The 11,709-nt window shown below is 48.9% G+C and overlaps 2 protein-coding genes across 3 annotated transcripts; both read right to left on the bottom strand.

Annotated features, from left to right (window-relative positions):
- Positions 1-312: 312 nt before the first annotated feature.
- On the bottom strand, positions 313-6,319 carry atp6v0a2a (ATPase H+ transporting V0 subunit a2a). 2 transcript variants are annotated; one of them, XM_067257905.1, is made up of 20 exons: positions 6,203-6,319; positions 5,595-5,673; positions 5,406-5,503; positions 5,016-5,153; positions 4,463-4,560; positions 4,078-4,204; positions 3,899-3,981; positions 3,662-3,755; positions 3,351-3,563; positions 3,084-3,234; positions 2,827-2,966; positions 2,562-2,719; positions 2,343-2,433; positions 2,066-2,184; positions 1,689-1,899; positions 1,423-1,560; positions 1,244-1,348; positions 973-1,090; positions 674-845; positions 313-415 (listed from the first exon to the last, which is right to left on the bottom strand). In XM_067257905.1, exons 1-20 carry the CDS (start codon positions 6,317-6,319, stop codon positions 313-315), a joined length of 2,553 nt encoding a protein of 850 aa, XP_067114006.1. The 2 variants fall into 2 exon arrangements, with proteins under 2 accessions (XP_067114006.1, XP_067114005.1); XM_067257904.1 differs by having other exon boundaries at positions 1,229-1,348; positions 1,441-1,560.
- Positions 6,320-7,797: 1,478 nt separating this feature from the next.
- On the bottom strand, positions 7,798-9,684 carry nfkbil1 (nuclear factor of kappa light polypeptide gene enhancer in B-cells inhibitor-like 1). The gene is made up of 4 exons (XM_067258455.1): positions 9,366-9,684; positions 9,094-9,206; positions 8,792-8,912; positions 7,798-8,706 (listed from the first exon to the last, which is right to left on the bottom strand). Exons 1-4 carry the CDS (start codon positions 9,637-9,639, stop codon positions 8,120-8,122), a joined length of 1,095 nt encoding a protein of 364 aa, XP_067114556.1. The 5' UTR covers positions 9,640-9,684; the 3' UTR covers positions 7,798-8,119.
- Between the last annotated feature and the right edge of the window lie 2,025 nt (positions 9,685-11,709).

Here is an 11,709-nt window from a genome sequence, read left to right as displayed (position 1 = left end):
CATACATAAACAGTAATTTTGTACCCCACGGACTTCAGAGTTTCGCTGGATATGGTCTCATCGATAGAAGGCAGTCAGTGCAGCCTGTAACTGTTCAAAAAAAGTCTCAAGTGAAAATGTTGCTACATGTCTTCCCAGCATAACAGGGAGTTTCAGTCTGTGTACTGCATTCTACCATCGTTGTCACAGTGGGCCTCCACATCCACACTCTAAGAACCCACCCGGCTATAACACACTGCCTAACTGTGGCTCGCTCGGTCTGGTCACAGCAGGCCTTCCTGCTCCAGGACCGAGGGGAGTCGCTCGGTCTGGTCACAGCAGGCCTTCCTGCTCCAGGACCGAGGGGAGTACAGAGAAATCAAAGGGGGCAAACTTTATGCCAGTCCCGTGGTAGAACTTGTTTTGGAACTCCACCCTGGAGAACGAAGGAAAAAAGGAAGAAAGAAGAAAGAGAGAGAGAGAGAGAAGACAGAAAGAGAGAAAAATAGAGAGATAAATTGCGTAAATAAATTGCTAATAGTTAGCCTGAAGGGAATGACAGCAAATTTGAATAAATGAGAAAGTCAGCGAAGGGGTAAGCGAAGTACCCCTTCGCTGACTTCCTCATTTATATACATATTTCTCATATTTAACCATGGTTAGAGCAGGCGACTGAACAGACGAGGAGGCTCACCAGTGGAGGCGGAGGGCGTGGAGGAAGGCCGAGAGGCCCTCCATGACCAGGAGGATGGACACTGTGAGCAGGGCAAACAGGCAGAACACAGGCACCAGGAACAGCACCCCCAGTCTGGAGGTCACCCTCAGGCCCAGACGCATCACCATGGCCCACAGCACCTCAGAAAGCTCTTTTCAACACACACACACAATCACACAAATGAAAAATGCTCTGACAAAGTATAGAACATTCTAGATAGTTCCACACGTTTCCTTTCCATGGCCAGCTGCAGTGTGGGGGTGGGGGGGTCTACTCACGAGCGTGGGCCAGGCTGAGGGCCCAGAGACGCAGGTAGGAGGCCGTGTTGGAGATGCAGCCAAGGCAGTACTCTATGGTGTGGATGGCCTGGTGCAGGAACGCATCGCCAAAGTCGAACTGCAAGTGAACACGAGAGGCAAAGATCACACGACTTCAGACACTTTCGCTCTTCTTTTTTGGGGGGATGGCTTCGACGGGTCACGCCAGAACAGCCCCCCGCTGTTGGGTGTCGGATTCGTCGCCGGGGATTCTGACCTTCTTGCGTGCGGCCTCTCTGCTGGTCATGAGGTCGTCGAGGCCCTCCTCTTCATCTTCGTCGTAGGCTGGTGCCGTGGACATGTCGTCCTCACTCACACGGCGGACTCTCTCATAGCCCTTCACGAGGAGAGAGGCACTTCAAATTAGACCCACAAACACAGTCTCTCTCTCTCTCACACACACACACACACACACACACACACACTCACCCTGCGTCCTCGCAAGCCTTTAGCCCCGCGATGCAGCCAGTAGAGGTAGAGAGGTTTTCCCAACAGCAGCACAGGCACAGACAGAAGAGCTACCGCCACCAGGAAGATCTGCAGCCCTGTCTGCGGAACCACACACACACACACACACACATTCAGCATCAAGCCCGGGTCGAACCAGCGACCACTAAAATATCCAGTGCACAAGCCCAGTCAGACACAGTGGGGCTCGTAACGCTTCCAGGCCCTACCTGTCCAGGGTAGAGAGGGTTGTTGTCCCCACCCTGCATGAGGAACATGTTGATGAAGTGGATGAGGATGCTGGGAGCCAGGCGCGAGTCTCGGACTCCGAACGCCAACCATTTGTAGAGGATCATGAAGACCAGGTAGCCAAAGAGACACAGCAGAAACAGCAGCTCCGGCAGGAACAGCAGGTAGACGTTGAACTTCTGCCGGAAGTGCCTGGAAGGATGGAAGAGAAGTGATTGGCGTCTCCTTTGCGTTGTTATCAAAAGGTTTCTGATTAGCTGCGTCTCTCAGGGACAGAGAGATGTATTATAGTTCTGCTTCGTCGCTTTATACGGCGATGACAAGGGCAGGGTAACTGTCCTCGTGACTTGTGACTCACAGGTGGTTGAAAACGCTAAGCACCACCCCGAAGCTCATGTGCACCACGCCGATGATGACGGACATCTTCATCTTGTAGGAGTTGAGGAAGGACAGGCGGTTCACGGCCATGTTCCAGATCTGAGATGCAGGAGGAAGCATAAACATAGGAGATCGGACCGGTCAGCCAGTCAGCCAGCCAGCCAGTCAGTCAGTCAGTCAGTCAGCCTGGGAGGGTGAGGCTGCTTTTGTGTTTTTTATTTAGTTTGTGTGTCCATCCATACAACTTGGATACTCACAGGGTCGATTCCAAAGGGGTATGGTCCACGGAACACCCCGGACACGTTGGGGTCCAACGTGAGCACAGCGTTCGTTTGGAGAGTTTCATTCCTGCACGGACACATGAGGAAGTGAACAGCTGTACAAACGACTTCCTAACAGACGAGTTCCAGTCAAAGCTGGAATCCAAAGCGCACATGGGACACCACAGATCCAGGCGTGGAGGTCAGGTGACTCACGTCCACTGCTGGTCCGCGAACATGGCCTTCACGCTCCATCCTGAGCCGAAGATGTTGAGGGACTTGGAGAAGCAGTCGTTGTAGATGAGGCCGGTGTAGATGGAGAACAAGCCCATCATCAGGATGATGTAGCGGCCTTGGAAGAACAGCACCCAGACCTGAGGATGGATGAAAAACAGAACAAAATAAAAAATCTGAACGAAAACGCATCATCATGGGTTCCTATTGCTGCTGAGGAGACGAGAGGGGTGGTGGTCCTTCTCGCCTCGTTGTCGGATCGCTTGCGCTTGTGGCTCTTCTCCGTCAGCACCATCCAGAGGGCGAACATCGTCATGACCAGCCCGTGCCCAAGGTCCCCGAACATGACCGCAAACAGGAAAGGGAACGTGATGACGGTGTACGGAGCTGCCAACGAGAAAAAGGAACATCATCACCACCAGGGAAGCGGGAGAACTTCCGCTGCACCAGCAGCTGTGGACCTCAGATACCCGGGCCGGCTGTGGGGTGCGTGTGGAAGCCCACCTGGACTGGCCTCGCGGTAGTCTCCCACGCCGTACGCCTCCACGATGCTCTGGAACCCCGACGTGAACTTGTTGGTCCTCAGGAGGGTGGGCGGAGTGTCGCTGCTCGGGATGCGGTTCACGAAAGACGGAACGGTGGCGTCTCCCTTCCTCTGAGGCCGGGAACGGGAAACGAACCGGGTCAGGGAGGAGATCCGGCGACAAGACGGCGGCAACGCCAATTCACCGTCAAATCGCGCTCTTTCAACGGAGAAGCGGACTCACTCACCGAGCCTTCCTCCAGCGCCCCCCGCAGGTTGGTCAGGTCGCTGACGGGGCACCACACCTCTGCGATCAGACACTTGTTGGTGACGTCGAAGCTGCAGAGGTTGAGGATGTGGTAGATGGCCTTCATCTTCTTCACCTGCACCGCCCAGGTGAAGGCCGACTCGGAGGCCTTCTGGAGCACCTGCTTCAGGTAGTCCTCCGTACGGTGCAGCACCTGGATGGACGGAGCAGTGAGAAACCAACGACAAACATGATTTCCCCCTCACGGCATCGGTGGACGTTGTTAACGGACGGACGCAGGGCCGGACGTACGTTGTTCAAGTCCTGGATCCGCGTCCGGAGGCTATCCATCACGTCCACCCTCTCCTCGTCGTTCTCGGGGTGGGGGTAAAGGTGACAGTGGTAGCTAGGCAACAGCAGAAAAGCGACAAAGGACTAGGATCAGAGACAAAAACGAAAGAGGCGGTCTGTGCGATTTGGTGCACGCCATACATTTGTACGCCCTCGTGTTTGTAACGTGTCGAGAGATCCGTGTCGCGAGGGACTTACCAATCGCAGATCTTCTGAACCTTCTGTCCAATCTGGTCGCCCCAAAACGAGATGAGGAACACGACACTTTCGTTGATCTCACCCTGCGAGACAGAGAAAAAAAAACACACACGATGATATTTATGGACATGGCCATGTTCCTCGTTTGGTATTTCTGTGGGCCGTGTTCACCGTCGCACCGTGTCCAGGTCGACGAGGCTCTCGTCCACCTCCGCGTAGCTGAGGATGGTGTAGCCCTTACACACCCTCCACAGCATGCGCTCAAAGGCCTCCACTTTCACCCTCTGGATCAGACCTGAGACAAACCTGGAGAGGGAGAGAGAAAAGAGGCGAAAGGGGAAGAGAGGGGAAAAGAGACGAGAGGAAAAACGGAGAGACAAACAGAGCGAGAGAGAGGAAGGAGGGAGGGAGGGAGAGAGTGGAGGGAGAGAGTGGAGGGAGAGAGTGGAGGGAGGGAGGGAGGGAGAGAGAGAGTGGAGGGTTAAACAGTAGCCATAAACAGTAACCGTTTAACTGGGTTAAAAGTTAAGTCATTTACTTGTCATTTACTTGGTAAACCCTTACCCCAGCTTGGCTCCCAGTCTCTGCATGTTGGTGCATCCTGTCCCAGTCTCCATCTCTGTAGAGGGGAATTCTTCATACTGGGGGCCCAGGGCCTCATGCTAAGAGGAGAACAAACAAACATTACCACATCACACCATGTCCTACACACACATACACGATTGTTCAAGTTTAAAGCCTACTATACTCGGGCAGGAAATGGAGTCTGGTGATAGTGAACATGGTGACTCCCCTGGCTGAGATATAACAATGTAAAAAAATAAACAAAATATGATTTTCCTTTTTTCAAAACACAGATTATTGGAGTCATGAGATTGTCTGGATGCCTGTGGGATGACTGTTTCATTAATTAGAGTCATCCCTCTTTCTGCATCACCCTCGCAAACTGGTAGGAGTCTTCACCAGTCAGGCCTTGTCAAAGACTGGAGTTCTGAAAGGACACTGTGTGTCTGGGACAAATTTGTTGCGGCCATTGGCTATATATGATATAATATATATATAAAGAGTCCCAGCCAGGTTTGTGTGTGTGAGAGAGAGACAGAGAGAGAGGACTGACCCGAGAGCTGCTGTGTATGAAAGTGCGCGTGATCCTCAGCATGTGTGTGTACTCGGTCAGCTCCAGCAGGTTCCTCTGGAGCTTCTCCTTGTTCCTGGCCACCTCGCTCAGCTCCACCTCCAGCCTCTGCAGCTGCTCCTGAGGACCACACAGCCAGACTCAACCACCGACAGCCAATCCTCCCCCGACCACAACCGTCTTGGCCCTGAACCACTCCGTCCCGATCATCATCACAAAATCAATACTCAAACCGCATCGTGTTCTTAACTCAAACTAGTCACACGCGCCAAGCCAAAGATATAGTCTTGAGGCTTCATAATGACGTTACTCCTCGGATTCTCAATCGTGACAACATATCCCATTTCCGTACACAATACAAGAGAGCCTCACCATGATCTCAAGGACTTGTTTGGGGGGAGGGGCGACGGGACTGTCGTCCTCTTCGGGGACAGCTATATTGGCCTTACGGATCTCCCTTAACAGGTACCCTGCTCAAGGAAAAGGCACAGACACGTCACGCGCCGCCATCCACGTAGGCCAGATGTGTGTGTCAGCCACGTCCCATCTCGGTCTCCTTACCCAGAATTCTCTCCATCTCCTCACACCTCTTGATTTCGCTGACGAAGCGGCGCTGGAACGAGCTGACGCTGGGGTTGAGCTGAAACCAGAGAAGAAGAAGCGAGGTTGGGTGTCTAGGCTGGAGGACGTGTGCGCCAGTGCTGGTGTGCATAGAATTAGGGTTTATTAAACAAGGCCGACATTTTTTTTAAGGATGGAAGGGTTAGATTAATACCATCCTATATTCTGTGCAGTTAACTTCAGAAGCTAGGCTATTTTTGGACACAATGAATCATTGCTCTGCCCGAGGTCAGGCTTTAAAAGGTTTGCATTATCAGTTTGTTCTATTTCTGAGTATTGATTTCTGTGAAGGGCATTAACTGGACTGATTGGACCGATTAACCGGCAACTAATTGACATAATTATCTGACCACCCACACCACACACAGACACACACACACCCAATCTCTCTCTCACACAGACCGATACGCAAATACATGCAAGAACACACGCCCAACATTTAATTTTGTGACATTGTGACACTTACATAAAGATTCATTTAAATACAGTGAATTCGAGACAGTAAGATAAAACACGTGTGCGAGCATTGGACTATCAGGAAAACTTACATCTCGGAACTCGACCAGACCCATTTCTCCAAGTTCACTTATGCAATCATAAGCAGAACCGGACTGTAGAAACAATTGCGCCAGGCACATCTCCTCACTTCGGAACACCGACCCCATCTTATCTGCCACCTTGCAGTCGAAATCTCCTACGGCCTAAATCTCTCAAGCCAACAGTAGGCTACCGGACAAGTCTACAAATATTTTTTGTCCATCAACACCAACCGACACTGGGCTTCAATTAGCTAAATAGCAAAGAATTATTCTATTTCTTTATATAAAAAAAGATTATCTCAGTTTGAAATCAGGTTTTCAGCCACTGCAATCAAACATCAAGGCTATTTTTTACTCGCTAGCTGTTGTTTCTTGAATGATAAGTGAGTCAACGATATTTAAGAAAAGAAAGCATGTTTAGTGTCTATGTAGTTGCACATATTACACCGAGCGAGCCTACAGGCGTCATCCTATTCCTTTAATAGCTGTCACTATCGCAACCAGTCGTCGCAATGCTATGCATTTGCCCATTCAAACACAAATTAAACGACCATAGACTATATGACTTATGAAGCCAATAACGGAATTACAGTAAAATCTAGACATAACCTAAGTAAAACTATTAACGGACATACAAAATGCAGCCTTTCATTCGCACTGTGTCGCCCAGCCACTGACACAGATTGCGTCTTTGGGTTGCCAGACATTTTGTAGACGCCAGAAAGCTGTTAACGAGATGTTTTACACGGACACCATCAGTAAACAAGATCTTTGTTCAACCATAAAATGACGACAATGATGATGCAATAGTAAACACGTGTAGAGGAAGAAAAATAAACTACCATTGTGTTAAAACTCTATCAAATAATGTAGGTCTAGAATAAAGAAATGTATTTAGGTTAGGCTAAAATAAATGTGACAATTGTTGTATTTACCTGGTAAACGTAAATTCTTAATAGACACGGATTATTTAAAGAACTTGTGTGTGTTTGGGAATATTGTGCAGATTTCAACATTTTACATGTAGGCTATGTTTAGTAGTCGCTAACATTCGTACAGGGCTACAATTCACACTGACTGGATATCCAACGTGGAATATTAACAAACCTGGCAACCAGAACATCCTCTAATTTATTCTATTCCATCACTGAAATTACCATCTGTCCTTTCTTTGTGTTTAATTATGGATTTGGGGTTCACAGATTCACAGGATCTTTATTTTCTAGTTTAATGATTTAACACCCTTTCAGTTAAAATAACCCAACTGATGATGTTTTTTCTGTATTCCTGACTTGTTGATTGAGTTCGGTTGTCCCAGTCATGGTCATATCCCAACATCCAATCCTTAACCCAAATACTTTAATCTATCAATATGGACAACACGTTGAGATGGTTGGAATTAAATTGAAAAACATACAACTGGTAAAACCATCTGTGACCCTTTAAAACATGCAATTTCACTATTGTTAGACTTTGACTTTTGTTAAAGTATTACATGTATTACATTTCCTTGGTCAAGGAGGGCTTCTAATTAACTGGGTACAAACTTTTCAGATTATATATTTCAGATTAGACATTTCAGAAGAAAATGGCAGATACACATACTGATATAAATATTTATTTATATTTATAGCATTAAATAGGTCCAACTTTTATTCCCAGGTATATAAATACATTTACAAACACATAAAATATGAATTTAGTGGCTGGAGAAGCTCTGATTCATTTCCTAGGCCAAAGAGGACACACCTTCCACACCCAAATAGCAGAGCATGTTTTGCACTAGTATTTGAGTTTGCATAGTATTTTCTAAGGATACTATTCATTATTGTTCTGTACTGTATGGAGCCATGTACAACTCCGTGGCTAAACACGCCTGTGAAACGACAGGACGTGTCTACGACCTACACCCCCGTTCCTGACGAATCACCTCAGGGTCTGAGCCAGCCTGTTGAGTTCCTGGGAGAGAGCCGTGACTGTATCCAGGATCCTCTGCTTGTCTTTCTCCTGCAGACGGGCTCCGCAGCGCTGGTCGAATCGGTCCGGGTGCCAGACGGCCTGCTGTCTCCGCAGCACCTTCCGGAACACCGGCACGTCCTCCCTGTCCGCCCCGTGCAGCATCACCTCCACCATCTCCTCCACGGTGCCCTTGGGGGCGGGCCAGGGGATGTCCCCGTAGCTCAGCTTGGTGGTGGCGGTTGACGTGCCGCTCTGGAAGGTGGCTGCACATTTCTCTTCGTAGCGTTGTTTCTTCCCCTGGCGAGTCTCCTCCTCCTTCCGCGCCGCCCTCGCCAGGTACTCGGCGTGCTCTCTCTGCAGCCTCTCGTGCAGCTCCTTGCGGCTTCGCTCCTCTTCCTCCGTTTCCGCCTTACCCTTCCTCTTCTTTCCCCCCGAGCCAGAGGCTGCCAGTCTTTGGGCCTGGGCATGCTGCTTCGCAAAGTACTCGGTTCTGATTCGGTCGGCCCAGAAGCCAAAGTCTTCCTCATCTGCGTCGTCTTGTAAAAATTCATCGTCTGAAAGAAGAAGACAGGAATATCACAGACTGATTTGGTCTGCAGTCTTAAAAAGATATAAACTGCCATAATAAAGTAATATTACCATCGTATTGTCCAAAGGTTTCAAAGAACTCATCCTGGCACTCCCCAAAAAGCTTTTCTTGCCATTCCTTCTCAGGGTTGCTTTTGTGCAAAGAGCTCGTACTTGTGGAAGGCTTTTGGTTCTTCAGAAGAACAAGTTACAGTCAGTATTCATGTACAGTAGACTGATACTACAAGGTAACAACCAAAACAAGGTTCTTATCAAACAACGAACAACTCATTTAACAGTGACTATTGGAGCCAACAGGACACACCTTGGAGTAACTGTGGGCCTAAATTTCTATGGGTCTTAGTGGATCATACCTTTTCAGTCCTCATCCATTGTAGCAGGTCCTGAGGTGTAATTCCGGCATTATTTGATATGATCATGATATCCGGATTTATTCTTAGAAGAGGTACAACGAGGTCATTATATTCTGCGTAAGAAGACATACAAGAGATTATTGGTCACATACGTAGCTATAGATAGCCTTGACGGTTTGCGTCTAGCTAGCTAGTTAACGTTACAGTAGCTAGCTAACCAGCTGACTGCGGTATATTATCATTCCTTTCGATGGTACTTGAGCTAGTATTACCTCTCGTGCCGTGCTTGAGAGCCCTGTTTGCTGCAATGTGTAGAGGTGTGTCGCCTTTACGATCTTTCTGAAAAACGTCAGCTCCATGTTTCAATAGTAGTCGGAGAATAGCATCATCCCCGTGTGAGCAGGCTATGTGCAACGGGGTTCTCTCTTTTTTTCCCTGAATAAAGTTGAGGTTGAGGTCTTTATGTTTACGCAGGTAGGATTTTAGCTTCAGTAGACTACCCCCTTCAACGTATTTCCAAACTCGTTTTTGTTTACGACACACCATGGCTACACAGATCAACACGTATACAATCTGAGCCCGATAATTAGCTGCCACTGGAAAACAACAACACGGACAGACAACAGAGCTACACCATGGTCAATTTCCGGCCTGTCCAACACTGAAATATGTCCCTGTGACAAACGGTTGTGGAAAAAATAGTTCTTGTCAAGTTGTGATATCCAACCACTAAGGGTCAGTATTTCTCTGCAACCTTCAGGCACGAGGAAAGAGATATAGTACATTGTTTCCACAGTACCTACTTGCCCGTTCACTGGTAACATCTGAGTCATATATATTCACACTTTGGTGGGTTAAACTCTTCAATCCATTACGCTGAAATTCAGCAGTATTTAAAGTACCTACAGCATAGTGCAGTGAAGCAAAAATGCAGACGATTAAGTAGAGTAATGGAGGTACAAAGCCACACTTAGCCCAAGTATGGCATGTAACTGTATACCAACTGTTTCCCAATGTAACTGTATACCTATTATAATATATATTTACCCTCTGCCCAATTAAATCATCCCTGAGTAACCTCTCAGTATTCAGCTGTTGTCCTCTGTGTTGATGCTTTGCCATGGAGGTCCTTTCAGCATACCACCTGCCAGGAAGAGGGGAAGGAATGCATGAGGGGAGCATCTGTGTGTGTGTGTGTGTGTGTGTATGTGTGGGTGTTTGTTTGTGAGGGTGTGCATTTGTTTGTCAATGTCATCAAGTTGCTGTTTCAGGAACTAAAAGGACCTTCATTGCAGAAATGTGGTTGCATTGGTGTGACAGAGAGAAATAATGACAGAAGAGAGAGAATACAGAAATACTACTTCCCTGCTAAATGCTCACATCGTGTCCAGGATATCCGATTGGTTCCTTTTATACATAAATGTGACCAGAATTGTGATCGTATAGAATTCTCTTATTCCACTTCTAAACGGTCCCAATTCTCGTCATCTTTTAAGGTGACCTAGCAACACAATCGCGTCCCCAGATTGCGACTTCACATTTGTTCAGTTTAACTGCCTACCTGTGCTGTCACAGGCCAGTGCTTAGATGAGTACAGCGGAACGGGTAGTTTGAGCTACTGACAGGGGCTTCATTTAGGCCCGTGTAGTCTGGGGGAGGGAGTGGGGCTCCTTGCTCCACAATGGAGGGGATAGAGGCGAGCATGAAGGGACGCTTTGTGCCCCTGGAGGGGATGATCCGCTCTGGGGCTCAGTTCCTCAGTTCCTCACAAACCGAAGATCCGGTGGTTCCAAATCGCGACGCCGTTTGCCGTCGGAAACGACGTGCCTCCATGAACGACAGCCTCTCTTGTGCCTTTGATATGCCATCCATTTGAAAGAGAGTCAGAAACAGACAGAGAGAGAGACAGACAGACAGAGAGAGAGAGAGAGAGAGAGAGACAGAGAGAGAGAGAGAGAGACAGAGAGAGAGAGAGAGAGAGAGAGAGAGAGAGAGAGAGAGAGAGAGAGAGAGAGAGAGACAGAGAGAGAGAGAGAGATCTTCAGTTCGTCACCTCAGGTGTTTGGATCACACACTCAGGCAGAGGGACGGTGAGTTTTCAGCCTCCAGCTCATGATATGGGCCCACTGTCTCTTGGCTTTCACCTCACTTCCTTCGACAAACCAACCCCCTCCCCAAAGCCCTCCAGGCCTTTTGGCCTTCAAATGAGAGAAAGTGTGTCGCCAAAATAGATCTGGATCGTTCCATAGAATAATGCAGTGTTGTGTGTGCTCCACAATAGCTGCTCCAACACCCCTGTGTCTCGGGGGGTTGAGGTGGGGAGGGTCCTGGCGCACCAGGGGATGAACGGAGCGATGCTGCTGAAAGACAGGATATCCCTGGACAGGAACCCCTACCTTGCCTACCCGGTCTCTGTGTATCCTGCCTGGCCTGGCCCGCTGACCTTATCCTGTCCTCAGTGGCCCATCATCATCTGGAGATGGGGGGGTGGGGGGGGAAGGCGGCTGGAAGGCAGACGGGCGGCAGGAAGGCAGGGTCCTCCAAGATGTTGTGGGGGGTCGTCTCCCCCATCCCGCCACGACGCGGCCAGGCCCAGCCTCAGGTCCGGTTAGTTGA

The sequence above is a fragment of the Osmerus mordax genome, chromosome 20 (assembly GCF_038355195.1).
Source record: "Osmerus mordax isolate fOsmMor3 chromosome 20, fOsmMor3.pri, whole genome shotgun sequence".
Taxonomy (NCBI): Eukaryota; Metazoa; Chordata; class Actinopteri; order Osmeriformes; family Osmeridae; genus Osmerus; species Osmerus mordax.
This window is presented reverse-complemented; position numbering and strand designations above follow the sequence as displayed.